This window comes from Amblyomma mixtum, chromosome 3 (genome assembly GCF_055824585.1).
Source record: "Amblyomma mixtum isolate Tamu chromosome 3, ASM5582458v1, whole genome shotgun sequence".
NCBI classification, from domain to species: Eukaryota; Metazoa; Arthropoda; class Arachnida; order Ixodida; family Ixodidae; genus Amblyomma; species Amblyomma mixtum.
The window spans coordinates 271370404-271397943 of record NC_143014.1 but is presented as its reverse complement, the minus strand read 5'-3'; the positions used below and the strand labels follow the sequence as shown (position 1 = coordinate 271397943).

The 27540-nt window shown below is 48.3% G+C and overlaps 1 protein-coding gene across 1 annotated transcript in view; it reads left to right on the top strand.

The window, feature by feature from the left end:
• Positions 1–23838, top strand: part of LOC149354751 (uncharacterized) — a 73090-nt gene extending 49252 nt beyond the window's left edge. Inside the window, exons 3-6 of the mRNA XM_089577547.1 lie at positions 2650–3379; positions 5697–5799; positions 20285–20426; positions 21925–23838. Of these exons, the coding sequence (XP_089433673.1) occupies positions 2650–3379; positions 5697–5799; positions 20285–20426; positions 21925–22143 (1194 nt within the window). The 3' untranslated portion in view covers positions 22144–23838. The remainder of the gene's footprint in view (positions 1–2649; positions 3380–5696; positions 5800–20284; positions 20427–21924) is intronic.
• Positions 23839–27540: the final 3702 nt, after the last annotated feature.

Sequence of the window (27540 nt, the reverse complement as noted above, 5' to 3'; positions counted from 1 at the left end):
AATTTGATAGTTTAAAGAAGCGGCGCGACGTTCCCATTAGGTGTGCAGTAAGTTCTCTGCCTCGGCACTCTCTGTCTGAGATGAGATCCCACATGGCTCTTAAGGTGACACGCTGCACATAATTTCGAGGTCTGGAACAGTGGAACCACCCATGTTGGTTGGCAAGTGAACAAAAACCCTTGCTCGCTCTGTGTCTGTCCGTCCCAGTAGAAAGAGCCACACGCGGTGGCTAACCTGTGGAGGACGCGGTGCGGAGGGCCTGCAGTTTTAGCGACATAAAGAGATATGCTATAATACGTGTCCTAGTACGGTATTCTCGTTCAGAAAAGGGGAATTGGAAAGTTCTCTCTACCTCCTTACGGTGTTCAGCCTTGCGTTTTTTTTATTCGTTCCAGGCGGCACGGCCCACTTCACCTGTGGCTAGGAACGTGACACCTAGGACTTTTACTCCGTCTACCCATGGGACACGTACCATCAGGGAATCCATCTTCATAGGATCCAAAGCGTAACGCTTGGGTTTTAGCCGCTTTGAGGCGCGCACCTGACAAGCTGCTGTAGGCGCGAAAAAGCTGTAGGAACGATCTGTAACTGTCAACGTTCCTAATGAAAAGGGAGTTATCATCAGCATGTGCTGCTACTCTAACCTCGCCGAGGCCTGAAATACGGAAGCCTAGACTTGCAACTTTGAATCTGTTGCAACAAAGGCTCTATTCAGAGGAAGAAGAGATTTGAAGGCAGTGGGCAACCCTGGCGTATACCACGGCTCACTGGGATTGGGTCAGTTAGCTGGTCGTTGACTGCAAGACAAGCTTCTAGATATGTGTTCAGCAGACTAAAGACTTCTATCAGGCACTTAGCGAAGCCGAAGCAGTCTAGTACTGTGGAAAGATAGCCTCGCTCAACGCGATCGAAGGCTTTCTCTTGGTCCACGGAAAAGAAAGCACCGGAAACCTGGGTGCGCGTAGCAAATGTAAGTAGACCGCGAGTTAAGGCTAGTGAAGTAAAAAATTGTGCGTCCAGGCACACAACATGTTTGGACATTGCTTATTGTGTCTATAAGAACTGATGTCATGCAATGAGCTAATATTGCGGCTAGTATTTTGTAGTCAGAATTCTAACGAGAAATGAGCCTCCATGCCTTACAGCCCTAGATCCCAGACCTGAAGGGCCTTTCAGTACCCAATGAGCGGTGAGCTCTCAAAGCCTTCACGCTTTCATCGAGGACCCGCATACATGCGCGAGATGTTGCTTGAACGAGTTTCAAAAATGCTGTTTCCCGTTTATGTTCTCTGTTCGCTCGCGTTATCTCCGAAGTTAGCTTTGCAAAGCATGGATAAGTTTAAATTGTCACTAGTAATAACGACATTGCCAAGAAAGATGTGCGGAGGACGACTTATGCTTGCAGTGCTCAAAGCGTGAGGCAGAGTCGGCCATCGATTAAGAAGGGAGGGAACCGAGAAAGGGCTTGTCACTGCTTGCTGCATAGGCAGGAAGGTGGGAGGTGCGCGGCTTACAGGGCACTTTCCTTTCCCCGGAAGACGCAGCTTCGCTGTTCAGTACCGCGTGGACAAGGTGCACAGTAGTTCACGACGCAAAACGTGTTCGCCGTTGGGACGCTCGTAAATTCGCCATGCCGGCGGAAAGTGAATATTCTCCATTCCGACAGCAAAATCGAAAGCGTCGTGACATCCGAGCTGAACGTATACTATCGCGATGAAAAGAAACGCGAACAACGCGGCTCCTGTGCGCTGCACTGTTCGAATTACTTTTTATCGCGCTTTTGCCTGGGTTGTAAGAAAAAGAGGCTAGATTCGTCCTGCAATGTAACATGGACGACTCTAGCGTCTTTTTGCTAAATTCTAAGCAAAAGTGTGATGAGAAGAAATGCGAACAGTGGAGCTTCTAGGCTCCGCTCTGTTCGCATTTCTTTCCATCGCCCCTGCCCAATACCGCGCCGATAGCGGTGGTGTTGACGGTGGTTGTGCTGCGACGACGGTTGTTGCCACATCTACTACCGGAAGTAAGAGAGCGTCGGAAAAATGCGTTTGCTAACCATCTCTCGCTGATTAATGCGCTAAGCCGGTAAGCTTCGCTCTACAGTTCTTTTGGTAAGCATGTCACAAGGTTGAATAGACTGGTGCAAACGTTTTAAATTCAAGTTTTCTACGTGATAAATGCGTCCTTTGGTGCTCTACAAACGTTAATATACCCAGAAAGAGGCAAAGAATCAATTTTATCTGATAACAACTGTTGCGTGAAGTAGTCCTAGTGCCTCTTCCGTAATTCAGATTATTTTATGCGTTTATAAACGCTCACGGCGCACAGACACTCCGTCAGGCGCATTTCAGGAAAAGCAACCCATTGTCTGACATCTCCTAATGAACAAAATCCCCACTAAGCGAGGAATGCGTGGAAAATAGTCACCCTGGCTTCTCGACATGACCTCCTCAGCGTCGTGATTCGTGCTCGGCGGTTTCAGCAGCAAACTAATCAGGGATAAGTCCCACAATATGCCTTCCAGCACGTAATTTCTCCTTCAGCTGAGCTTGGGGCCAAATTATGACGCCGGACGGTATTAAAAGGCGCTGGAATTTGGGGATTTTCAGACGCTATCTTTTCTTCATCTCTTTCATTTGTTTTCACTTGCAGGAAGACGAGGCTGCGAACTCTGAAGAAAGCATGGAGCTGGTCATGGACGATGCGCAGCGGGCAAGGCAGGAAGAGGAAAAAATATGGGAGGAAACCTGGGATCGAATGGAAAAAGAGCATGAAGAGTTTGCGAAACAAACCATGGAGCGGTTCATGGACGATGCGCTGCGGGCAAGGCAGGAAGAGGAAAAAATGTGGCAGGAAACCTTGGATCGAATGGAAAAAGAGTATGAAGAGATTGAGCGTTTCCAGCTACACGTTGAGCCTTTCAAGGAAAAAGTGCGTGGAAGCTCGTTGAGTCCCAACACTCCACCGCTCCGATCTCGTTCAGATCTTCCCCATCGAAGCAGCGCACATGAAACCACTTATTCGGGCGCTCCTTTTGGGACTTGGGTGAAGCGACCGCGTCCAGCAGACGAATCCGTCGAAGATCCGCTCTCGGGCCACCCGCCATCTCTGCAGAGAGAAAGCGCCTTTCGGCCTTCTCGCTACGCTGCTCCTTTAAGCAGCACCACGGAGGACATGGCATCCTGCACGAAGGCACCACCTACCTCCTCGCACTGCATTTCTCTTAAGGAGAAAAAGTCATTCACCGGCGGGAAGACCTCTGGCCGACTGTCATTGTCATCAGACCCGTATGCGGCCAGCGCCAGGACGCGCTCGGGCAATCGACACCGTGTCCAGGATGAAGGCATTGCGACAACATCCGGGCTGTTCAAGGACGCTACTGGTATGTAACGCACGCATGCAGAAATCAACCGAATACGTGAAGAATCGCCTCACGAATTCAACTCTAAGTTCACTTGGACAACAGAGGAACACGTTTGTTTTACAAGTGCAGATGAAGGCGTTGAAGAAAAAATTACAGCCGATTTAGCTTACTTGTGAAAATGCGAAGTATGTGTTTTAGCACGCCGCGTTCCATTTCGGTTCCGGTTCGAGGCTAGGGTTTCAAGATCGGGCTTCAGGCAAACATCGGCGAAATCGGTGATTGGGGAGCTCAGTGGTAGCGCGCTATAAAAATTTCCCTGCGCTTAACGCACCTTAAGAGGGCACTGCGGTAGCGGTGTGTTCTGGATTCATTGCACACAGATGACAGTTGATGAAGACGGCGACGTGAAATGCATGCCGCGAGATAGTGGCAGTTAAACACGAGGAGTAGTTGGTTGCTGCGATAGCATAGAGATTTCTTCTCGTGCATTGGCCAGCGAAGCTCATCTTTTCGCGCCGCCGCGGGTGCGAAAGCTGGGCGCGGCGCACTCGCGGCAATATTTATTTTATTTCTGCTGGTCTAGTGGGCTTCAAACAGCGAGTCTTTTTCGAGATTCAATAAGCCTGAGTGCTGCCGCACTAAAATGCGGTCTTCTAATGGAGGTCCCTTAAGAGAAGCGCTACGAGAGGGTACTTGCGACGTAATGAAATACCCTACTCCTTTCACGTAGTTTTCAGAATGTTACCAATGCCCCTGTGATAAATTTAGGCTATAAACTGTTTCAGACTGCTCCAGCTTCCAGTGTTGGGAGCCTGTGCTGGATGCTCTTCCAGGTCATCGGGATGCGTTCGCGAGAAGGCGAGAAACGTGTATGGAAAAAAATCTAGGGAAAAGGCCACTGTAGGCAAGGGCGTGTGTGTGTGGGTGTCCCGAACTGTCTTCTCCTTGTGCTTAGCCTGCGAATATCACTGATGCGCTTGTTGCGGATCTTGAAGATGGGTCACCCTGTTCATTTTCGGTCTGGTGGCTAATGGCTATCGACAGCTCGATTTATTTGCATACTATCGCCTCTTTAATGATGCACATGGTATCAGAATAAATGGACCACCGCGTGGAATTCGCCTACTACGGCCAAGTAATTTAGATTTGATTTTTTAGTCTCAAGCTGTTTCTATTAAGAACTATGTTAATGTTAAGATCTATTTTGGGTCACGCAAGCGACGAAATAAATTCCAACATAACCACTGATACGTTATTTTTTGCTTCTCCTGCGATTTAAGCTGGCTGCCTTCGACGCTTTATTTGAATAAAGCTATCATCAGCGAGTTTTCACCCCTCAAGTGACCCAAGCCTCCTTACATGTCCAGTTCGGTTGGAACAGAAGCAGCAACAAGAAGAAATTGAACTGTGAATTATTTTTCGGTTGTAAGGAAATACCACGGATTCATCCATGTATGCTAACGTCTAACGAATAATTTGAACGAAGAAGACAGGCAAGCAATGTTTAATGTTTATGGTCCTATAACTTCGTTCTGTCAGGACCAATCCGAAGAGGCCCATCTTTATGGAAGCAAGAGCTGCCAGTTTTTCCGGCTCTACACACTATCTTAAAAAAAAAAAAAACGTAGCAGCACGAAAAAACGGGGACTAAATAGACACCAGTACGACAGGACGTCCTGTCGTACTTGTGTCTATTTCGTCCCCGCTTTTTTCGTGCTGGTAAGTTTTTTTTTTAGATGGAAAAATACCAACTGCCCCAAAACTTCGGTGCTTTTACACACTAATCGGATCTTTCTAACCCTTACTTGTTCAAATCTTTGTCCGGCCTTATTTTCTAAAGGTGCTAGTACCTCATCGCTTTTGCAGGTTACGCTTGAATTTTCATTTTTACCGTCGACTGTGAGCAACTTATAAGCTGCGCTGTAACCTTCATCTAAGCACGAATCTAAGGAGTATTGCAGAAAGGCCTGAAAATCCTTGTCACTGGAGGTAACAGAAAAAGGACACAATTAATGTTTGGAAAATTAGTCATCGAGCACAAGGAAAATAGACCGTATTTCTAGCCGTGGTTGTGCGCAGTCATGGCTTGACATGCTCGTTTTTCATTCTAAAAGGGCCTATAGACAGGAACTCTATCTGTCGCGGTCGCGTAAGCTGTTCATGAACGACTCGGGACGCTGGCATCAATGTCTGCGTCGAGAAGGTTGCTTCCTGGTTCAGGATACGAGAAGACCGCAGTACTGAAGTACGCGCTGGTTTAGGCAGCCGCAAGAGAATGCATCGAGACATTAAAACGTTGAGGGAGGGAGCCACAGGCTGTGTTCTGCTTGCGCAGGAGCCAAGGCGGTGCCCCCGAGCTCCACCACCAGTACGTCAATGACGGTGGCCTCAGCTGGAACCAGCAGAACCCGGCGCAGCTCCAAGGATGCGAAGGACAGGTGGGTCCGCCATTTACTAAACTTACGGGTGCTACGTTCGTGATCTGGCTCTCGACCACAAAGAATCCACTCGATTAATGGGAGTCTGCGGAATCCAAATGAGAACGGACTACGTTTTCCCGATATCGAACGTACTTGAGGACACATATATGCATGGCCGTTGTTCTTCGCGTAACAGGGTTTAACCAGACGCAACAACATGCAGCGTTTATATTGACCAGTGTTCTAAGCATATTTGGTGGTGTTCACGGTGGTCGCGCATATGTACCCAGGCAGGAGTGTTCTCTGCAAAAAAGTCACCGGTCACGTAAACACGAGCCTCAATTTCCGCCGCACTTTAGTATTTCACAGGGAGCGGCATTACCGACCTTGTGATTTGAAATCCGGGCCACAATCACTGTGGCATTTTCACCGCGTGATGCTGCTGTGCGCCACCGACAGTGAGACTGTCCTGCACTCCCTTCTGCTGGGCATGCTGCCGTCAGGGAGGAGCGATATGGCGTAGAGGTGGAGCATTTGCCTCGCACGCGGGAGGACCGTTGCTCGAATGCAGGTTCGGCGCAGTGCTCCACCGGCTAAAAAAGGAAAATCTGCATGTTGACGCATTTGAACGAGGGCTGGAGTGTTCCCGCTGACCACAGCCAACAACGCACTCCCTCACCACAGCATGATTCGGCCACCCTAGTGTAGACATTGGCTACTATTTTCTATGTGTGTGAATGCAATAATTAACTCCCAGCCCTCAGGCCTCAGTGACTGCCCAGCAATTGATCAAGGTGGCAGTAAAACCTGTGACGTGGCGGAGTCCGCTAAGAAGCTCTGGCTCTGAACAGGCCGCCTTTGGAAACTGATCCTGGAAACGTGTAATGCTAGAAGCTTATCCAGTGAGGCTAGTCTGGCAGTGTTCTTCGAGGAACTAGCGGGTATAAAGTGGGATTTAGAGGACTTAGTGAAGTTAGGAGGACAGATGTAGCATGTTCAGGGCTGAAGGGCGGCCGCGTACTATGCTATTGTGGATTATCGGACATACGGGGACTAGGTGTGGGATTCCTGATCAATAAGAATGCAGTTGGCAACAAAAAAGGAATTCCATAGCATTACCGAGACGGTGGCAGATATGATAAATACGCTTAATAAGAGGTACAAATTCCAGGTGGTGAGCGTCTTTGCGCCAACATCCAACCATGATGATCAGATAGTCGGAAGCTTCTATGAAGGCAGGGATTTGTAAATTAGTAGAATAAAAGCACATTGTACGGTACTGACGAGCGGCTTCAGTGCTTGGGTAAGCAACAAGCAGGTTGGAGACTATGCGGTTGGTGAGTGTGGTATAAGTTCTATGAATTGCAGTGGGAATTATTATTAGAGTTCACAGAACGGAATGATTTACTGCCTATGGATACCTTCTTCCGCAAACGGGAGAGCCAGAAGTGGACGTGGACATTTTTATCGCATTATACCGATTCTGATTCTCAAGTGTCCGAACGGCGAGCCTAAAAATACAATAGACTTCATATTGTGCACTTACTCAGCATCATGGAGGATGTGGGGTTTCTCGCAGGGTGCAATGCAGTCACTTTAGGATGGTCTCTAATTAGGCTGTACTTCAAGAAAGAACGAAAGGAAAGTAGTAAGAAAAGAAGCCCACCGACGATATAGCGGGAAGAGGGAAGATAGGACGACGATCTTTCTCCTGAAGGAATAAACCATTATCTTAAATACATCATATAGCAGTGCACAAGAGAAGTGGGCGGTGGGATAGACAGGATACCGGTAACCTCTCAGGAGACGAAAGATCTGATTAAGAAACGCTAAAGCATGAAGGCTCTAACCGAACAGACAGAAACAACTGGACGAGCGATTAAAGTAAATCAATAAGTGAAAACAACCGACATAAGGAGGTATAACGTTCAGATAATCGAGCATGCTCTTAAGCACGGAGGTACACTAGAAGCGGTCAAGAGGGAATTATGCATAAGCAAAAATCAGACGCATGGGCTAAGAGACAAGGACGGCGGTATGATTACTAAGATGGATAAGGATTTAAGTAGGCGAGAAGTTGTACAGCAGCCGAAACAATCAGGGTGATAATGAGAGAGGCAGTAGTATGGCAGAGCAATCTGACATACTGCCGGTAGCTAAAGAGGGAGTAAAGAAAGCCTTAGAAGCAATCCAAAGCGAGAAAGCAGTCGGTGAGGGCCTTGCTAGACTTCCTTAGGGAGTCCGGCGTGTATCATTATTTGTAAATTATTGCCTTAAGCAAGTAGTCCCTCTGTCGCAATTAAAAAAAAGGATCAGGTAACAGCATATCTATTGAACTCCGTCCGGTGTAGAGGATTGTGCTAGAAAAACTAGTCGCCTTGTATACGCAATGCCACATGACCTCGACCGTGCCGGAATTTCGGAAAAACACTAACATTATCTAATGTACAAGAGAGGGGGCGTCAAGTACTTGAAAACTTGCAGTCCAATCAGCTTTCTGTCCGCTACGTATACAACATATCCGCTAAGGTGATCGATAAAAGTGTCTGGAGAACCTTAGACTTGAATCAACCAATGAACCAGTAAAGCTTTGGTAATTGCTACTAGAAAATAGAATATGTTCGCACGATTGCTCAGGCAATACACAAATGTGCGAAATATAGCCAATCCGTATATATAAATAGCCTTAATGGATTACGAGAAAGCGTTTGACTCAGTCTAAACCTCAGCAGTCATGCGGGAATTACGGAATTAGGGTGCAGGAAAGCCACATGTAAAAATACTGGATGCTATCTACACCTGGTCACACACACCATAGCCTCCATAAAGAAAGTAATAAAACCCCAACACGAAATTGTGTCATGCAGAGAGACATGACCTCTCCAATGTAAATCACCTCGTGTTGTCAGGCGGTATTTAGATACCGCCTGACAAGTTTGTGGAGAATGCTTTTTAATCTGCGATCCGCTGACGAGATCGCCTTGCAGGGCTAGAATAGCAAATCATGATCAATGTCTTAGTCACGCAAAGCACAACGGTAGTTCTGTAATGGTGAAAATTAAAGTAATTTTCAACCGTCGCGAAAGGGAACAGAAGCTAGCCAGGTAGCCAAGCGCTGGAAGAGGTACGGTAGGGGAACTACTTAAGGCAGGTATTGACCGCAGTTCCGGAAAACGATAGCGAAATCACTAGAAGATTACGAATGGGGTGGAGCGCATTTGGCAGGTACTCTCAAATCATTAATGGAAGTTTACCAGTACCCTTCAAGCAATAAGTATATAACAGCTGCATATTAACGAGAATCACCTACGGGGCAGAAAAGTCGAGGGTAAGGATAATGATTCAACACAAAATGAGGACAGCGCAGCTAGCAATAGAAACAAAAATGGTAGGCGCAACGTAAAAATACAGGAATATAGCACAGTGGATCAGGGAACAAATGGTGCGAGATAACAACTTCCTAGCCGAAATAAAGGAATGGGCAGCGGCAGCTCATGTAATGCAAAGGCAGGATAACCGGTATTGTTGCGAAAGTAACACTGCGCTAGTCACCGAGCCATTTTGCGGAGCCGAGGAAAGGCCATACGGCGCATGCGCGAGGAGCAGTGACGTCACAGGGCACCGAGCTGGCGCGTCGCCGCCGTCGCTGCGCGGGTGACTCAGAGGTGCCACCGCCGCGCTCGCCAGTTGCGCATGCGCAGTAGCGGCGCATAGCTATCGTGCCGGGGCCGCCGCCGTTGCCGCGCGCTCTCCATCGCGTCGCTCTCTCTCCTCGTTGCTTTCGCACTCCTCCAGGTTTAACCAGAGCCACGGTGTAAGCTAAACCACTGCCAATGTTTTGTTAAGGTGGATTCACATGACGGACCAAATCGCAATGCACCCTCGCGGATCGACATTACGTGACCCTACGTCAACGATTTCCGCTGCTCCGGCTCGGTCTGCGAGCAGCGATTCGCAATATAACCAGGACCTTTTCACAATGGGGATCCTTCCGGGGTGACACTTTATTGTTTTTAATGCGAAAGGGTCATATGGCCCATCTTCAACAAAACACGGCGTTGCTGGCATTGTCCAGGAGCAATGGTCCAAAAAATCCCAGATGACGTCATCGTGGCACCACTACGAGAGAAAACTAAAATTTCTTAAATTAAACCTGGGACTTTCAGACCATGAGGCGAGCACGCAGCTCATAGGCCGCAAAACCGGTTTTTTATAATGGTATTCATCACATTGAAATTATGTTCAATTTACATGAACTATTTAGAAAGCTTTCGGGGAAAGCGCGTTGCTCGTTTGCGAACAAAGGCGAACCTAGTGTATTGGTTGCCTTATGACTGTTAGCTAATTATTGTGTGTTTGTCATTAAGAAGGAAGAAAAAATTAACAAATAAATGAAAATGAAACCGGAAATGATCAGGAAACAATGCTTTTTCCTTAAAACACGTACACGTGCGAACAGAAGTAAACAGAGTGCGCCGAACAAGAAAAAACTCGACGGGCTTTAGAAAAAATTGCTTGGCAGCGCCGCCTGGCCGAGCCGGCCGAAAGCTCAAAATGGCCATGCGCATGCGCAGGCTTGAATCAGCGTCACCCTCCCATTGCAGCGCTTGCGTGGCATTCGGCGCCGTCAGTGTCGCGCTAATGATGATTATGATCGGACGGTATCGCCCTTTGTAGCAAGCGGCCTTTTCGGAATATGCACACCGCTGCGCTGATTACACAGAGCCCACGGGGACTGCGCTACCATTCGGGGTTCGCTATAAAATTCTTGCATTATGTAGAGCGAGGCCACGCAGCGTTCATACCGGGTACGAGACCTCAAAAACAAGCGGAAAATATGCAATATATTTTTTAAAATTCCCGCTTTTGCACCTCGTGGCAAACAGCGCTTCCAGACTCTCGCACGAAACCAGGCATACGACGTCATGTCGCGCGGTTAACGCCAGCAGCCGGGAGTTGTCATTGGTTCGCCGCACCGACTCTCTCAGACGTCACGCAGCTACCATGACCGTGGCCACTCCGGCTGGCCAGGAAGCTGTCGGCAGCCGGAGGATGTAGCGGAGGGGCCGAGTGGGCGGGCCCGGAAGAAGGGCGGCCGCGTTCCAGCGTGCGACAATTGAAGAGAGGAGAGGGAGAGGCGCCAAGGCGCGGAAATTCATACTTTGGCTTCATACAGCTTCCACAAAAGGCATTAAATAAATTCTTGCTGGAGGCTACCTGTGAAGCGGAGTCCTTTAACGTCCTAGGCATACCCCAACTTTATTGACAGCCCCTTTCGGAGGCCCTTTAAGCTGCTTCATCTCAAACAGCTATAGCCGGGTTTCGGCCCCAGATAGCCCGCGTGTTTTGAACTTTTTAAGCCCTGGCACTCAATTGCGTCTCGCTACCAACCAAAGCACTCGTAACACTACAAGTACCGCCGCAGTTTCGGGTTCGTTTATTACAGTTCGCAGTGATGATTCGCCTTGTTCCGGCCAGGCGCCGACGCGGCGCAAATGCATGCACCCTGTCTCTCCTGCAGCACACGGCTCCTGCTGTTACCGCCTTACCTTATCGCCATCGAGACGGCACGCTGCGTATCGCGTTGTCATGTGCGAAGCAAAGCTCGGATAATGACCTTGCGCGCCCCTTTGGGTCTTAGGGTGACTATAAGCAACCGCAGTCTCAATTCCTCATGTGAACGCAGCGGCAGCGTTATGTCACCATTGTGTGGCCCCCGTGAGAAATTCGGTATATGTACCCGTGTGCTCCAATTAATTGGAGAATGAGCCATGACACGTTTCATCCAGTAAATGTAACTGCTCTCCCGGAAATATATTGCTTCAACATAGCCTCCTATATTTTCCATGTCTGGGCATCGGCTCAAAAACGGCCGTTCAAGCAAAATCAAGGCTACCACGCTGCTTACTGTCAAAGTGTGAGGAGGTCCGGAGAAAGAAAGATAACTTTTAATTAGCATGGATTAATTCGCAGGAGCCGGGTGGTCAGGGCCCCTAGTCCAGGGCTGCGATGGCGGCAGCTTACTTGCGGACGAGCTAGATGATCCAAGCTTGCTGGTCCAGGTTCTCGCAGGCCCTCCTCCCACTGCTCGTGTGTCGGGTGTGGCACTATTAACGTTTTGTCCGGTTTGTTCTGGCATTTCCAAGATGTATGATAGAGCTTGGGGCTTGTTCTGCACCAAGGACAGTAACTTTGGTATTGTGTGGGTCTGATCGTGTGTCAAATTTGAAGACTTTAATATGTGTTTCTTTGTATTTTCCTCCAGTCAGTGGCATCCGAGGAGGATAGTAGTTTGTGTGGTGGTTACAAATGTCTTCCTTCTAGACTAAGGTTTTCTAGCCTGTTGCCATACGGTCCTAAGAGGGGAGTGTGGTAGGGATCCGTCCGGTTTGTGAGTGCTCGGGCTTGATCATTCGCGACCTCGTTTCTAGCTAGTCCTTCGTGACCAGGTGTCTATGTTATTCTGTGTGAGTGTGAGAGTACGTGATAGTGTGCTCTCCCTTCCGTGAGGTTCTCCAGCAAGGTAGTCCCTGCAGGCATTTTGGGAGTCCGTCACTATGTGCAATGACTTGCCCTCTTGATCATGGGTCTTGATTGTCATGGCTACGGACACTGATACCGCTTCCGCAGGATCTGTGGCATAGATAGATGCCCTGATGACTGGCCCCTTCTGGTTGTCGGCCGCAGCAACAGCGACCCTGCCTGGCTCGGCATAGTCCCCGATGTCCACGTATACCGCTTCCGGTTCTTTTCATAGTTTTTTTGCCAGTGCTTTTTTGACCCTGGCTCTCCTTCTACCCTGCTGCCGTTCGTGGTGCATGTGCCCGAGTATCCGGTTGACACAAATCTTCTCTCTTGAAGATGTCGGAATTTGGGACTTGCTCTCATTAGTTCATAGTGCCTGACATAGCCCCAGTCTCGTCAGGATATCCCTGCCCGCTGATGTTTTGGTTGGTTAGGCAAAGCGGAGAGGGGAGAGGGGGGAGAGGGTTTCTCTACGCGCCAATGGAGGTGTGCTGCTGGTTTGCGCACACTTCAATCTCTGGCGCGAGCGGGTTGTCTGCGATGCGAGCGGCTCATCACGACCACTGGCGAAACTAGGCGCGCCGCGACATAGCCTTCGAGATGGCCCGTTTGCTCTCTTGCGGGTGATCTCGGAGACTACGGTCGCGATCATTCCTCCAAGGTCGCGATGAACCAGGCGGTGAACAAGGTTTTAGATATGATCCGATCCGAACGCCGCATCGTTGCGAGCGCCTCATTCATCGCCGCACGCCTAGATTTTCCAATCGCCGAGAAGCGGCGTTCGCAGCCTTGACGAAAACTGCTGCGGTCAGCACTTGCCTCTATGGCAATGACCAGGCATGGAAAATATAGAAGGGATGACTTCAATGCTATGGGTTTTATGTCGACATCGGTCAGTTTTAGTCTACTGCACTGTATCCCATCATGAGCAGCCAGGACCTTCCGTACCAGAATCACTATCGTTGCGGTGCTGGATCCCCCTGCAAAAAGCGCCTCCTCTGGAAGTGGGGGTGGGGTGGCTGCCGATCGTTGTGGTCTCGACGATCCGGATGCTAGGGTTGCACTTGCAGGCGAACAGAAAGAATAAGGATGTATTAGAGCGGCTCAAGAACACGGTCAATGCGACGGTGAGACTCATGAGGAGAACAGCCAACCGGAACAGTGGGGCGAAGGAGAGAGGCCTGTGTAAGCTGGTGGAGCCGTTTGTTGCAAGCAGGCTGGTGTATGCGCTTCCGTACCTTAAGCTGGATGTCACGGAGAGAGGTAAGGCAGAAGCTATGTTCTGGAAGTTGTACAAGTTTGCTTTGGGCCTACCCAACAATGCATGATCGGACTGGGGGTGCACTACTCCTTGGGTGAGTTAAAGGAGGCGCATCTTACGATGCACATGGCTAGGGTCTCGGAAACAGGTGATGGGAGAAACATTGTAGAGGAGATCGGTATAGGGATCGAAACTCCGGGGGGGGGGGGGGGGGGGGGATAGGAAAACACAGCAACTGAAGGCGGTACGCAAAAGGTTGTACATCAAACCTCTGCCGAAAAACTTGCATCCGGTGCATCATAAAGACAGTAGAAAGGCGAGGGCGAAAGCGCTCTACGCAAAGTATAGGAAATACGAAGCAGCGGGCTATGCGGATGCTGCTGAGTATGGAGACAGGCAAGCATTAGCGATAACGGCAGTGGACGCGCGGGGACGCTCGATCGCTTCCGGGACGGTCAGAACCAGGTCTTCCGAGTTGGCGGAGGAGACGGCAATTGCTCTAACCATAGCTACCACAAAGGCTGATCTTATTTTCACTGACTCGAAAACGGCCATCTGGAATTTCGCGAGGGGCAGGTTATCGGCGGCGGCGTCTCGGCTGTTGAGCCGAGTCAGACTTGTAGGTAAGTGACAAGTTAAGGGGGTGTAGGTACCGACGTACCGCGGAAATCCGGGGAACGAGGCGGCTCACGCAAGCTCGAGGTTTCGTCAGCCGAGCATGTGAGTCGTCTGTTCCGGGAGGGTTCACGAGGGAAAAGCTGGTGTCCTTCCATAACATTAGAAATCAATACGAGTTGAGGCGGAGGGTTTTCCCGCCGCCTCATAAGACATTGGTCAAGGAGCAGGAGTGTGTTTGGAGACGAAATCTTTCCTAAGTCCTTATATATTCACCAATAATATAGATGGTGTAGGGAGCCGGCGACATATGATCATATCCTGTGGGAACGCAAGAAAGAGCCTCCTCCTGTGGCTCTGCTGCAATATCCTTCTCTTCAGCAGCGGAAGGCGAGGCCGCGTTGGCCAACTCAGACCATGCCGTCCAGATCCGGGCCATTGAGTGGGCCGCCCCCCAGGTCGCCATCAGTCTGTCTAGCACGGAAGCATCTATGCGCGGTTTTGACGAGAGAAACGTTAGAGATCACTGTGGCGACCCGCACTGGGGGTATGCGAGAGCACTCACGTCTCTTCCACACTTGTCGCCTCTATCACTTTCTTTCTTACTTTTGCATCGATTAACACTTTTTTAACCTAGTTTATTCTTTTTTACCCTTTTTTTTTCGTTTTATACTATTTCCATGTCCGAGGCTGTTCTGATGTCCTCCCACTATATAGACGACCATGGCTATTTTGACGGCTGATTGTATTTTTTCCTCTAATTGTTCAACCGATTACTCCACATCAACCAAATTCGGCGCGCAGCGACATTTTGTCATCCTCTATCTTATACAGTCATTCTGTTACCCCTAACTCTTAATGGACTGACGCAAGGTCTGTGGATATGTTTTGCGTCCACTTTCATCTGACACAAAACCGCGAACACAGCCAAGTATTGGTTTCGCATTAAAAAGTTCTTCCTCCTCTCCTGGAGCGGCGTTTTCCTCTTATTTTACGCTAGGCAACTAAAGGAGGTTCCAGAGTAGGAGCAATTCGCGGCAGGAGAGATGTACAGGGCGGATTGCATTGCTACTGCGGAGGCGCTTCGTAGGAACAAGGCGGAAATCAATGGTAATCAGGGTGTCGAACCGGACACGAACCTAAACCCGAAACCGGAACCCACCCCGAATTTTCGCCCGGAACCGGAACCGAACCGAACCCATATTTATTTCGCCATCTTGGAACTGAACCCGAACCAGAACGATTCAAAGGAACCGCTCTGAACCGGTTCGGGACTCGGTTCAGACCCGCTTTTTTTTGAACCCGGCATACTTTTTTTTTTCAGACAAAATGAGATAGTCGAGTGCGCAGGTCTACCCATTCAGAACAAATTTTTTTCTAAATTTTAAAGCGGCCGTAGGCCAATACCCCTCGGTGAGCCATGTATTCTAATATCTAGGGCATCATTTGAAAGAAGAAAACATGTAACAAAATTAGTTGTGTATAGTTCTTTAAGCACCGATTAAGAATACTTCCGCTACCTTTACGTCATTTACCACGAATATATGAAACATTAGAGCAACGACCCAAGAATGTTGTGCTGGCGGTTTTCGAGGAAAGGAAATGGCGCAGTAGCAGTCTCGCTTCTCGATGGACACCTCAGCCGCACCGTAAGGGGAAGGAGGAAGGCGGGATGAAAGGAGAAAGAGAGAAACAGGTGCCGTAGTGGCGCGCTCCGGAATAATTTGGACCAACGAGAGATCTTCAACGTGCACTGACATCCGCAGCACACGGGTGCCTTTTGTGTTTCGCCTCCATCGAAACGCCGTCGGGTTCGAACTCGGGTACACCGAATAAGTAGCCGAGCGCCCTAAACACTGAACCACCGCAGTGGGTAGTACAACATTTACTCTTTTAAGCATGTTACGACGAAACAGCGCTGAAGGACGGGACGGAAGAAGCAGAGACAGATACATGCGCTGACTCAGTGCACGTGTCTGTCTCATCTGTCTCTTCTTCTTCCGTCGCGTACGTCAGCGCTGTTTCGTCGTACCATTCAGCATGAACCAATCAACCCGACTCAGCCCTTTGATTGGACTCATGTAAGCGTTCGTTTTCTCAGACAGCGGGTGCTAAATAAAAACCCTCACGATGGCTCAGTGGAGCAATAAAGAAAACAAAATGCCTCAGTGGCTGTGGAGCTCGGCTGCTGATTCCAATGTTGCGGGTTCGATCCGGGCCTTGAGGGCCGCATTTCGAAGGCGGTGAAATGAAAAACGAGCGGGCGCTGTCGCAGGTTGAAAAAATTGGGAGAGGTTTAACTCTTCTAAACCTAGTTAGACAGAGCGAAAGCTCCACTATACTTGGCTACGCTTGGTTAGACGCTTGAAACGCCTCGCAGGCATGTCAGGCATACTGTCAACCACTCTCTCATCCATGGCAACACTGCAGGCGAGAGCGGCGTCGCCTCCTTAAGCGAACGCCGAATCACGTGCTTAATCACCTGACCACATCTGGTGAAGCGGCGGTGAGAGCAGTGGCGCGGCGGCTGCACCTGCGGCGAGTCACGTGGCATTGCGTCACAGCCACACCTTCGGCACTCTTCCTGCTGAAGGTCAAACTGGAACAACCGATGTCCTTGGCAAAACATGGCGTAGTGGAGCTCCCGCTCCCAAACCCCAGCTGCTCTACCTTAATCTGGTGTCCTCCACTAGAGCGTCCTTCATATAGCTCGCGTGCCTACTCGACACGTTAAACACGAGATATTACTACTATTACTACCAAATAAAGGATGGATAAACTGGTGCAGCTTCTTTTTTTAGAATCCGAATAATCTTTTTTGCACGTGACCGAAATAAGCAAGGAAAGGCGGGCTCTTGGCAGCGGTAGCGATATAAAAGAAAATTAAATACCGATTACAAAAACGGGCAATGCCGAAATGCATGCGCTAGGTGACATGTGACAGTGATTACGCCCACAAAGATGGTACTGCAATTAAATGTAACTGCGATAAAATAATTTCCTTATGCCGATTCTCCGATTTCTTCTGCTTATAAAAAAATTGATGCCAGTCGCTAGCGGGCGGCTTCAACACGCTGTTTTGGCTTTGCCTGACGCCTTTTATATCTACTCTCGCTGTCGTATGAACTTTCGGTTGTTGGTGTCAAAGACGCGAGGCTTATGCTTGTTGGCGTTTTTTAAGGCGGACGCCTTTAATGACTCATCGTTGTAAGCAGGAGTTGTTGACAGAAATGTCACGCTTTTCAATTGGTCGAAATGGTCATGACGTCACAGTGCGCGAATTTCGCTCCTCTATCATGCAGATTTTCCACACGCTAAACGGTCCTATGAACACGAAGACATCGCATGGAATTCCGGAGTCTTTCATCGCAGACAGAAATGTTATAGAAGTGCATGAGCTGAATGTCTTTGTTAAGATACTCTTGAAGTATGTCCCCAAAAACACGACATCACGACAAAAAAAATCATTTTATTGCTCAGCGATTTCTCGTTGCTTTCCAAGATAGCAATTCAGTGACCACGGCACGAACGCCCTCTTGGAGCGAAGGTACGGCCTAACGCGCAAGGTCCATGTTTGAAGCGTGAAAAAAATTTTTGCGGCGGATCCCTTACAAAAATGCTTCTTGAGACAGTGTTGAAGTTCTCATGAGCAGACTCAACACGCCATGTTGAATTTTTGTTGTGACCAGGATGGGCTAGTGTTGGTGAATTGTTGAGGCCGAGTTGAAACTCATTGGAAAAGTGGCCACTGTGCTAGAGTTGAGCATTCTCAATGAAATTTCTGGTTTGCGTTCATGTTGAATTCATGTTGGAATTACGGGAGTGAATCAACACGCCATTCTGAATCTTGGCTGGGGTAAAAAAAGCAAAAAAATCCTGGGAATACATTCGTATTGCGCCAGATGGACCGACTACCAATGCAATTTTCGGCGGTATATTCATATTTATTGCTGCAATTTCTCGTTAACGTGAAGCCGTCATCCTCTGTGACGTAGTGCTCCTCACATACGCACAAACACGTATGTACATCAATATATATACATATATACACCTTAGCCCTACACATCCATCAGATAAAGAGCATGGGACAGTGCTGCACACGAGGCTATAGAAAGAATTGACAGAGTTCATCTTACGATCTTAAGTTTAACCTCGGCTTCGCCCTTATATAGTCCTACTCAGGGGTGTCCGGACCTGCGCAGGTTGTAGACTGCCTATCAGCAAAGTTATGTCAGTTACTACTATTAATATTTATTTATTTTATGCGTAGTAGAAGTAATGAAGTTCATATGCAACGGTCTATTATTTGACGACCTTGATTCATTCATAAAAAACTTAAATAAAGCATAAATAAGCGCCCTTTTTATGAGAGCACATACGAATCATCCAAAGTAGGTATGTCTGAATGAGCATATTGCACTTTTTTCTATGCAAGAAAATGACTTTGAGCGGTTTATGAGAGTTTCGACGGGTGTTGCGTGCGTTCTTAATAAGTGTAATGTGATCAGGTTCTGTTTACACGATGCATGACGAAATGATTTCATTTAGTTAGGCTTAGAAACGGCTGTCTTGAGATGATTAAACTTAAGTTCAACAGAAATTGCTCAATAGTAAATCTCTTGACTACGCTCAACAAAAATTCCGTGTAGCAGGTGTTGTGTAGGCTCAACATACATTGAGTTCATGTGGGTTTTCAGTTGATTCAACAGGAGCTCAACAAGGCGTCAACTGAAGCTCAAAAGTCATTTTTGTAAGGGATTGAAACTATCGTCGAGCCCATTTATAACGAACCTGACGGTCACGCGGATTCCGTTCACTATATCCGATTATCATATCAAGTGAACGCTCCTTATAACAGCCAAAAATACTAAAGCCGCTGGAAGGGGCTTTATTTCTTATAAAACTGCGTTGTGCACGCCTACTTGTGCAAAGCAGATTCTGCCGCGGCTTTTTCCAGGCTATCTAGCGCGGCCATTTAATCCCCGTCGACACCCTTGCTGCCAACTATCAAATTTAGGGACGGGATACAAATAATCGTGGTTAAAGTGTTCACGGCAGCTGGTGGCAGGTCGGCCACATAAACAGGATTTCTGGCGGTACGGGGGTGCTCGTACTGAAGTGTCCAACGTCTTCGTCATAGCACGCGCTTCTGTGGCTTTGTGGTCCTCAGGAGGATAGTTATCTGAGGAAACATCTGGCCAGCTGTGGATCAACAAAGCATTGCCACATATCTACATGCGTATGGTCACGTATGTTTTCGAGCTGCTTCTGTCGTTCCTGGGCTCATGCAGCGACGAAAGTAGCGCAGCGCTCGTGGCACGGAGGGCGTCATTTGCACAGTGCGCTGTATGACGCTGCCTTCACGTGGTAGCAGGGCAAAAGAAGGAGCCCAATGGGCAGGCTATGCATACCACGTGACCAGCACAGGCAGAAAGGAATTTAAACTTCTCAAATCATTGTTGCTAATTGATCCGCGACCATGGCCGGTAGCTTCATTTTCGACGAAGCCCCTTTTTCACGCGCACAGCGCTAATTCCACTTAGGGCGTCTCTCAGAGGCTGAGTTGCTTTGGAACGTTTTAAGCCCCATAAACCACCATCAACCATCTTCCACTTGGGATGCTTTGCCCAACCGGCGAACACGCAGGCGATGATTGCTCTCGTAAGCAATCAACGCGGGCTTGACCGACGGTTACTTACTGTTTCAGTATAGAGTTACATAGCATATTCTTAACGTTTTTGCGTTGCATTTTACAGTGTTACCCGACGCCGGACTTCCCGGTTAGCGCTGAGCGCGGCAGGGCCTTCTTTTATTTTTTTGGGTCGACATGTTCTTTCCGGGGCGATGTCGTGAAGGTTGAGATTCGCTTTTTCCTCTCCGCGCTTACCGGAAGCACGACCTCTTCAACTTCGGGGGTAGTTTACCGTGCCTCCTCGTTCGCTATAACCGAGTAGTGTGGCCAAAGTTGTTCGTTGTATCTGCAAATTCGCATTGCGTCCCGCGTTGGAGAATATTTGTAGTACGTGAGTGCACCAGCGCGGAGGCACCACGCTAAAAAACAAACAAAAAACATGCCTCGCTGACTCACTTTTGCGGACGCAGCTGTGGCGCGCCGTGGGCATGCGGCGCCGTGGGCAGCGACAGGAAGCGGGGCCGCCCTGCCAGCACTTCGGCCGTGGACTGCTTCGGCGCCAATAAGGCATCAAAGGGGCCGCGGGACACAAAGAAAACTCTGAACACCCAGGTACGTAAGGAAACTGCTCGTCTTGCACCGTGAAGAACCTGACAGCTGCATGACTGGTCGCCTGGCGCTTTCTAAAAGCGTCTCCTTTGCAATGTGATGATGGCGGTGGTGACAGGTGGCATCGGGTTCGGCTTTCCTGTCCAGTATTTCAATGCGATAGAATTAGAAGCCTCAGCAGAAAAAAATATTGTGTAATCGGTCGCAAAATTCGTAGGTCTAGAAGTGACGTCATCGGGCCAGAAGTGACTACCGTTTCGATATACCTTCATTGCATCCATGTTCGGCATCACTTTACACCTTCGGAGAAAGGTCTATGACCACCAGCTAAAGGACCCAAAGAGATGTCTGCTTATGTGGAGGTAGACTTGCAGGTCCGCGAACACAACCACGAAAAATTGATACAAAACTGAAAGTAAATATATTAACAGCTTTTCCAGCTCGCTGCGCTAGGTAAGCACGAATCTACAGACGAGATCAGGAAGTCAACATGGCGCAGATGTAGACCGCGTGGACCCCACTCCGTGGTCGCGAGCGCTACCGAGCGCACGGCGACCACGGCGGTGCTTGCTCTGCCGGAACAAAGGAACGACACATTGGCTGACACAAACAAGGCATTTATTGCTAAAACAACAATAACGCCAGCTAGCAACAAAAAAAATTCAGGGGACACTTTGGCTCTCTAAAGGGCTGCCAGGCGAAAGCGTTTCCTGGCGCATTGTTTGTTTTTATTTACTTTTTATTTTCCATATTTTTTTTGCTCCTTTTCTTATTTTTATTTGCATACCTTATTTTTATTGTTTTTTATTTTATTTTCATATCTTATTTTTATTTTGTTTTTATGTTTGTTTATTTTCTTATCTTTATTTTTTTCCCTTTTCTTGACTTTATTCCTTTTATTTTATTTATGAAACCCATGCATTGACTAGATGCGCCTTTATTCATGCTCGAACCTTGAGCCTTCGTGGCGGAGTGGTAGCGTCTTCGCTTCAAATGCCAAAGGCCCTGGTTCGATTCCCACCCTCGGCGCAGTTTCTTTCCGAGTGCATCCCCACAGCCTTTGAAGTTATGCGTCGCGTGGTCACAATTATACCGGTGCTTTTGTGTAGCTATTTGTATAGCCATAGAGCCAGAACAATATCTGTGGAAAAGAAATCTCAGAGAGCAGATGGTTCCCCATTAAGCTAAAGGCGTTACAGTTGGAGTGGGCAAACACACAGAGGAATTCTGAATCTGTAATGAAATTATTTTTATGAAGCGTTGACATGCTGCCCTGAATCGAACTCACCTTAGGCTTCAGAGGAATCACAACTGCCAGCAGCGTGTGATTTGCCTGGTTGTCCTACTCCACGTTGTGCTAACATTAATCCTCGTTTTCTCGTTATGAGCCTTTGGTTTTACAGTTATTTTGTGCATTCCCTTTATTGGCCTCCTGCGTCCTTGGCGAATCCTTGAAGGCGATCCGCTTAAGTGTTCTGTTATCCATTTCGATTTTTTGTAGGACGTGAGCCAGAAGCTGGCCACCAAGCCCATGGAGACCAGAGTGCTCCGAAGCGCTCGTAAGCAGCAGGCCGCACCGGAAATACAAGAAGCCCGCCATCCCTCGGATGGTGTTCGCCCGCATTGTCCGGAAAATACTGTGGGACGCAATGGGCGAGCTTTTCAAGATGCAGATGCTGGCCCTTCAGGCGCTTCACGAAGCCAGCGACGCAATGATTGAGGGCCTTTTTGGAGCGTCCAGGTGGCTGCTTCTCCTCGCTGGCCGAGTTGCCAGTGCCAGTAGAATTGCCTAGCTACTATGCTTGACTCCCCGAAAACTGCCTGTAGTTTGCACAACGCTCTGTGCCCAGGAGTGTGATTCCCTTTTTGTTAACCCTTTCGGCCCTGGATTTTTTATTTCGGTCGTAGATTTTTTTGCTCCGCGTTTTTACCATGCCTAAGGCCCCATAACCACGCAGTAAAAATTTAAAGCTCGTGGTGCGAGTACTAACTGATTTAGACGTATGGTGTCAAAATCGTACATCAGGGCTCAATGGGTGTAAAATGCGAAAGGGACCGTTTTGGTAATCGCAACCGACAAGAAAGAAATGAACGCAAAAATTTCTTATTTTGCTGTGTGGAGACCTCTAAAGAAGCTTTTTTATTATTTTGTAAGGGATAGATGGATTTTGCAGTTGCCACAAAAGACGCCGTTCGCTCCTGTTTACCCTGAGTTTTGTATCAGCTCCCAATTTTTTTTTTTTTTTTTTGCTGACAGGCTTGTATTCCAGCTTGTGTACGTCACATCAACAATACAGACGTTAAAAACTTGCCTAGCCTTCCTGGAAGGCGACTGGGGACACGATCAAGGCTTTCCTCGAATCTGTAACGCCCTCCTCTATCGAGCTTTATGAAGCGCTTCCATCAGACCCAGCGCGGAGCTGTGCACATCTAAGTTCTAAGCTTGCGGAAACATAATGCATCTGGTTTGCATCTGTTTTCAAACCAGCTGTTTGCTATAGAAGAATTCATAAAGTGGAATCTCGTCCTGTCTGTCTCTTCAGCGAATGCTGTTTTCTACAGGTGACAATAAATTCCTTCTCATCCATAGGCTTATGCGTTGAGGATACCTCTCGGCCAGGGAGAAAGCAGAAGTTGTTTCTGATCACACCAAATACGCTTTCTCAAGAAAACATAGCCAAACACTCTGCATTGATCCTAGCGTAGAGGGTGGGCCACAAGTGCTGAACGAGCGGTGTTGCGCGAGTTGCAGTGTGAATACCCCGGTCGCTTCTTGCAGCTCAGAGTCGATGCTCACAGGAGGAGAGCAGTAAAAAAATGGAATAAAAGCGCTAGGCGTGCATTAATTCTCGCTATTCCTATGGTCCCGTTGCTGTTCGCTGACATCCGCATCGTCATTTCTAGGCTCGATCCTAATATTCACCTTGTATGATACCGAAACTTTCTTTCTTCCAATTTATCAAAAAGATAATTTTATTCGTTCTTCCATTTTCTGCGATGAACATTCATGTCAGCAGTCCAAAAAGGCCATTGGTATAAGTGCGTCCGCAAAAACGCTGGCAACCGTTGAGCCCTGATGGTGTCAAAATCGTACATGTCAAAAATGTGTTGAAACGCAGCGTCTACGCATTCAACAATATTTACGATGGGGATGTGAGCTTGGATAGGCGTTTCACACAACATATAAAAATCTGAGCGCAGAAGAACGAATGGTTAGTGAGATACAAATCTACAAATTTGCTACTTCTTGGCTTCTTCACTCCATGCCTCCCATGATGCTGCTTCTTCTTCCTTAGACTGCACAGCTCAATTGAAGGGCGCGAACAGCGATGCCGATAGCAGCAGGGATCCCTAAGGAACTACTGTATTAAAATTTAGCAGTATTTTCATCTCTTACTGAGGCGTGAACGGAATATTTGTGCTGTGGTGTCAATTGACACCGCCAGGGCCGAAAGGGTTAAGGATGTTTCGAAGCATTATCTCTCATTTATTTTCTGCAGAAGCATGCGCTGCAAGGCATTATTGACTGTTTTGCGTGCTACAGGAAATAAAAAGGGCATATATGACGTGCCGGCACTGCATGTTATATGTTGCAACTCGTTGGTCCATTGGTTTAACGGGACGAAATTGTGTCTCCTAGCTCCCTCGGAAGCTTCACTACACCCACACTGATCATACTAATGCGGTTGTTGTTGTGTTGGTTTTAGTGGCGCATACGCATTTAAGCCTATCATGCGCCAAACACAAGATATTGAAAATTGTTTTGTGCAGGATTCCATAAAAAGCGCATAACAGCGGTGGTGTAAAGGGCCTAAAAAGTTATTTTGTACCACCCAGAGAAGATAAATGAAAAAAAAATTGCCATCACTACTGGTAAATGTTAAAAAAAACCGTTCAGGTAGCTTCAGCGGACATTCTTGTCTGGGTAAGCGTTTCAAGGCTCCCAACCAATGAAATAGACACCCCAGCCTTTTTGTCAGATATGAGAAAGTGGCAGAGGTGTATCGAAGACAAGTGAGGCTGTGGGCTGTAAATGACAGTTGATCAAGAAACCAGCTTCTCTTAAAAAGCTAAAAACATAAGGTATGTCCACAATTGAATTATCTCCTAAGAGCAGCAATGGATGAAAATGGAGGTGCTCATTATAAAATTGAGTAAAATACTTTTATCTTAGTTTTTGGAGTTTTGAGCGTGACAGTAAAATATGGTTATGTATGAGCTCATCTCCACTTATTTCACAAAGATGTTTGTCTTGATTCGTCAGGAAGAAGTTGTGTCAGGTGTGTGTGTCCTATGCGGAGACGACATAAAACGTTCCGGGTGTGTACAGGTATTCCATACCCCGAGAACACGCTTTACAAACTGCCGCTTCTTGCTAATTTCATTATCTCAAGTTGTCTGCCATTTACCCTTCAAATTACTCTATTAATTTCATGCAATCTCTGTGGGGCATGATAACTTTCCTGATCTCATGACAGCAAGACAGTACTGTTTGTGTATGAAAGCTTCTCGGACAGTATTTTGAGAACTAAATGGTCTGGTGTCGAACATGTCTTTTTAAAACCACACTGATAAATTTCAAGAAGATCACGAGATTCAAGCACGAAGGTAAGCCTGACATTCCAAATGCTTTCAAAAGACTTGGGCAGGAAGCTGGTAAGAACTATTGGTGTGTAACAATTAAGAAATGTTGTCTACTTCCCTGGTGTCAGAAATGGCACTATAATGGCTTTTTTCCAAGCTTCGGAATTTATCTTGGCGTCCATATTTTGTTAAAAAATTTCAAAAGTGCTTCCAAAGAAGGTTTGGAAAGATGTGCTAGCATTTTGTAATGTATTTCATCAGAGCACAGCGCAGTCTGTTTCCCGGCAGGTAAAACTCTGTTTATTTCTTGGGTTGTAATTAATCTATTAAGTGGTTGATTTGTGCAACCGCTTGTATTATGTGCACTTTTCTACCTCTGGTTTTTATTTTAAGAATGATTCCGTGCAGTGTGAGGAATTGGAAACACTTGAGAAGGGTTCGCCTAGGATGTCTGCTTGTTCCTCTATGCTTGTTTCTGTATCAGGCGCTGTAAGAAAAGGAATTGTGTAAGGAGAAAAGTGGCCGTTTAATTTACGAACTTGCACCCAGATTTTTTTTTTTTTATTTCGGGGCCCGGACTAGGGACACCGACCATGTAGCAGGGCTTCTCTGTGGCTCCCAAACTCTTTCACAAAATAAGTTTTCACCACCACCACCAGAGAGATGAAGCGAGACGAAGTGGCATGGCGAGCACTGGTATGAAGAGTGGTTGAGAAGTAGAAGCTCGGATTTCTCCGAAGCAGGAGAGAGGCCAGCGGTGGTGAGAAAAGAGTCGATATGATCTGGGGTACGTTGCAGTGTGTCCCGTTCGTGACCGGGAGAGCCACACGATCATTAGAGAGGGATGTGGTCGGCGTAAGATATCTGGTGCAGGTCGGGAATTTCGGCTAGCTGGGAGGCGAGAGGGGCCATAGTGAGATTGAGCAAGGTAGGAGAGAGAACAGCACCTTGAGGAGTGTCACGGGTGAGGTGGTGGGTGTGGGACAGATAGGTGTCTACGGGAAAGCGAGCCACGGAGTTAGAGAGGAATGAGCGGTCGTACAGTACATGCGGGAGCCACAGGCCAGGGAGGCGAGTTGAGAAAGAATGTGGTCGTGGCAAACACCGCCGAAGGGCTTGCGAACATCGACGGTCACAAGTGCGTGAATTTGGTTGGGTGCAGGTGAGAGAAAGTTCTGCTGGAGAATGAGAAACATGTCCTGTGCACTGACGCGGCGTCTGAAGCCGATAAGTGAATGGGGGAAGAACTCCCTCGCCTCGAGAAGATTGGAGAGATGAGACCGGGCCATTCGCTCAAGGGTCTTACCAAAGCTCAACGTCAGGGAGATTGGGTGGAGGTTAGAGAGAGAGGGAGGTTTTCCCGGCTTTGGAATCACAGAAATGAGGGGGAGGTCCAGGAGCTCAGCAGGCAGCCGCTGCCCTAGTCCTCATTGTAGGTTTGAAAGAAGAATTCTTTGGCGCTGTCAGGAAGGTTACGAAGTGTGGTGCATGTAACGGCATCCTCACCGGGAGCCTAGCGTGTAGCTTTAGCAGCCAGAGCCGATTCGAGCTCCCTTGGAGTGATGGAGTGGTCCAGGTCGGAGTAAGGTCCGCCCGAGTACACCGGGTAGGAGGGTGCCAGAGGGGGCGAGAGGCACAAAGAGTTGGGCTGATCAAAAACATCGGAGGGAGTCCCCTGAGTGAGGTATTTAGCCATAGTGGGAGCAAGGGCAGGCTTAGTGCCAAGGAGGGATTTAAAGAGAGACCATGCGGATCGCGAGTGCAGTGCAGAGTCAAGGCCATTACAAAGAGCACTCCAACGAGAGTGATCGAGGGAGGCGCAGTAGGGCGACGATCACGGCCCGCAGAGTTGTGATCCGGGAGGAAAGTTGGGAATTGTAGGGTTGGGTGCGAAAAGAGCGCTGAAGACGTTTACGGAGACGCCATGAACGAGGAAGGTGAGGATCTGGGTCTGGGATAGGGTGACGAGAGCGAACGCGGCGGCTACTGGACGTGAGTGCTGAGGGGAGAGGGGCTCGAGCCATCCCCACACCTCCGAATCGGCGCGTGTGCCTCCAGGCATGAAGCAATTGGTTTTAGACCGTATTTTCTTCTTTAAGCTCGTCCGCCTCAAAGTTCTCTTGACACCGCGCCTCCTATGCCAACCACCCTACGCCGCGCTGAAGAGACTCGTAGGCTCGCCCGGCTAAGCACTCTGGCTTTGCAGGACCGCTCTAAGCAGCGGTGCGACCGCCGGCGCAAGGATGTCTGCTGCCTGCCCGGCGGCTTATACTATGCTTCTGGACGCCCCTCCGCAAGCGTGGTTAGTCCATGATGCTGCTGTCGCAGTATACAGGCCCGTTCATTGTGCTCGCTCCGATCAATGCTGCTCACATGGGTTTGCTGGGGGGCACGATTCAAAACAAAGGGCGCCCCTTCATGTCCTGTGTCAACGCCGTTTTCTCTTTCATGTTGTTGAATCTGCACCGACTAGCCCAACCACACGTTGTGTGCGTTGTTTCTCGAACGTTTTTCGCCCTCTTTCGCTTTCTTT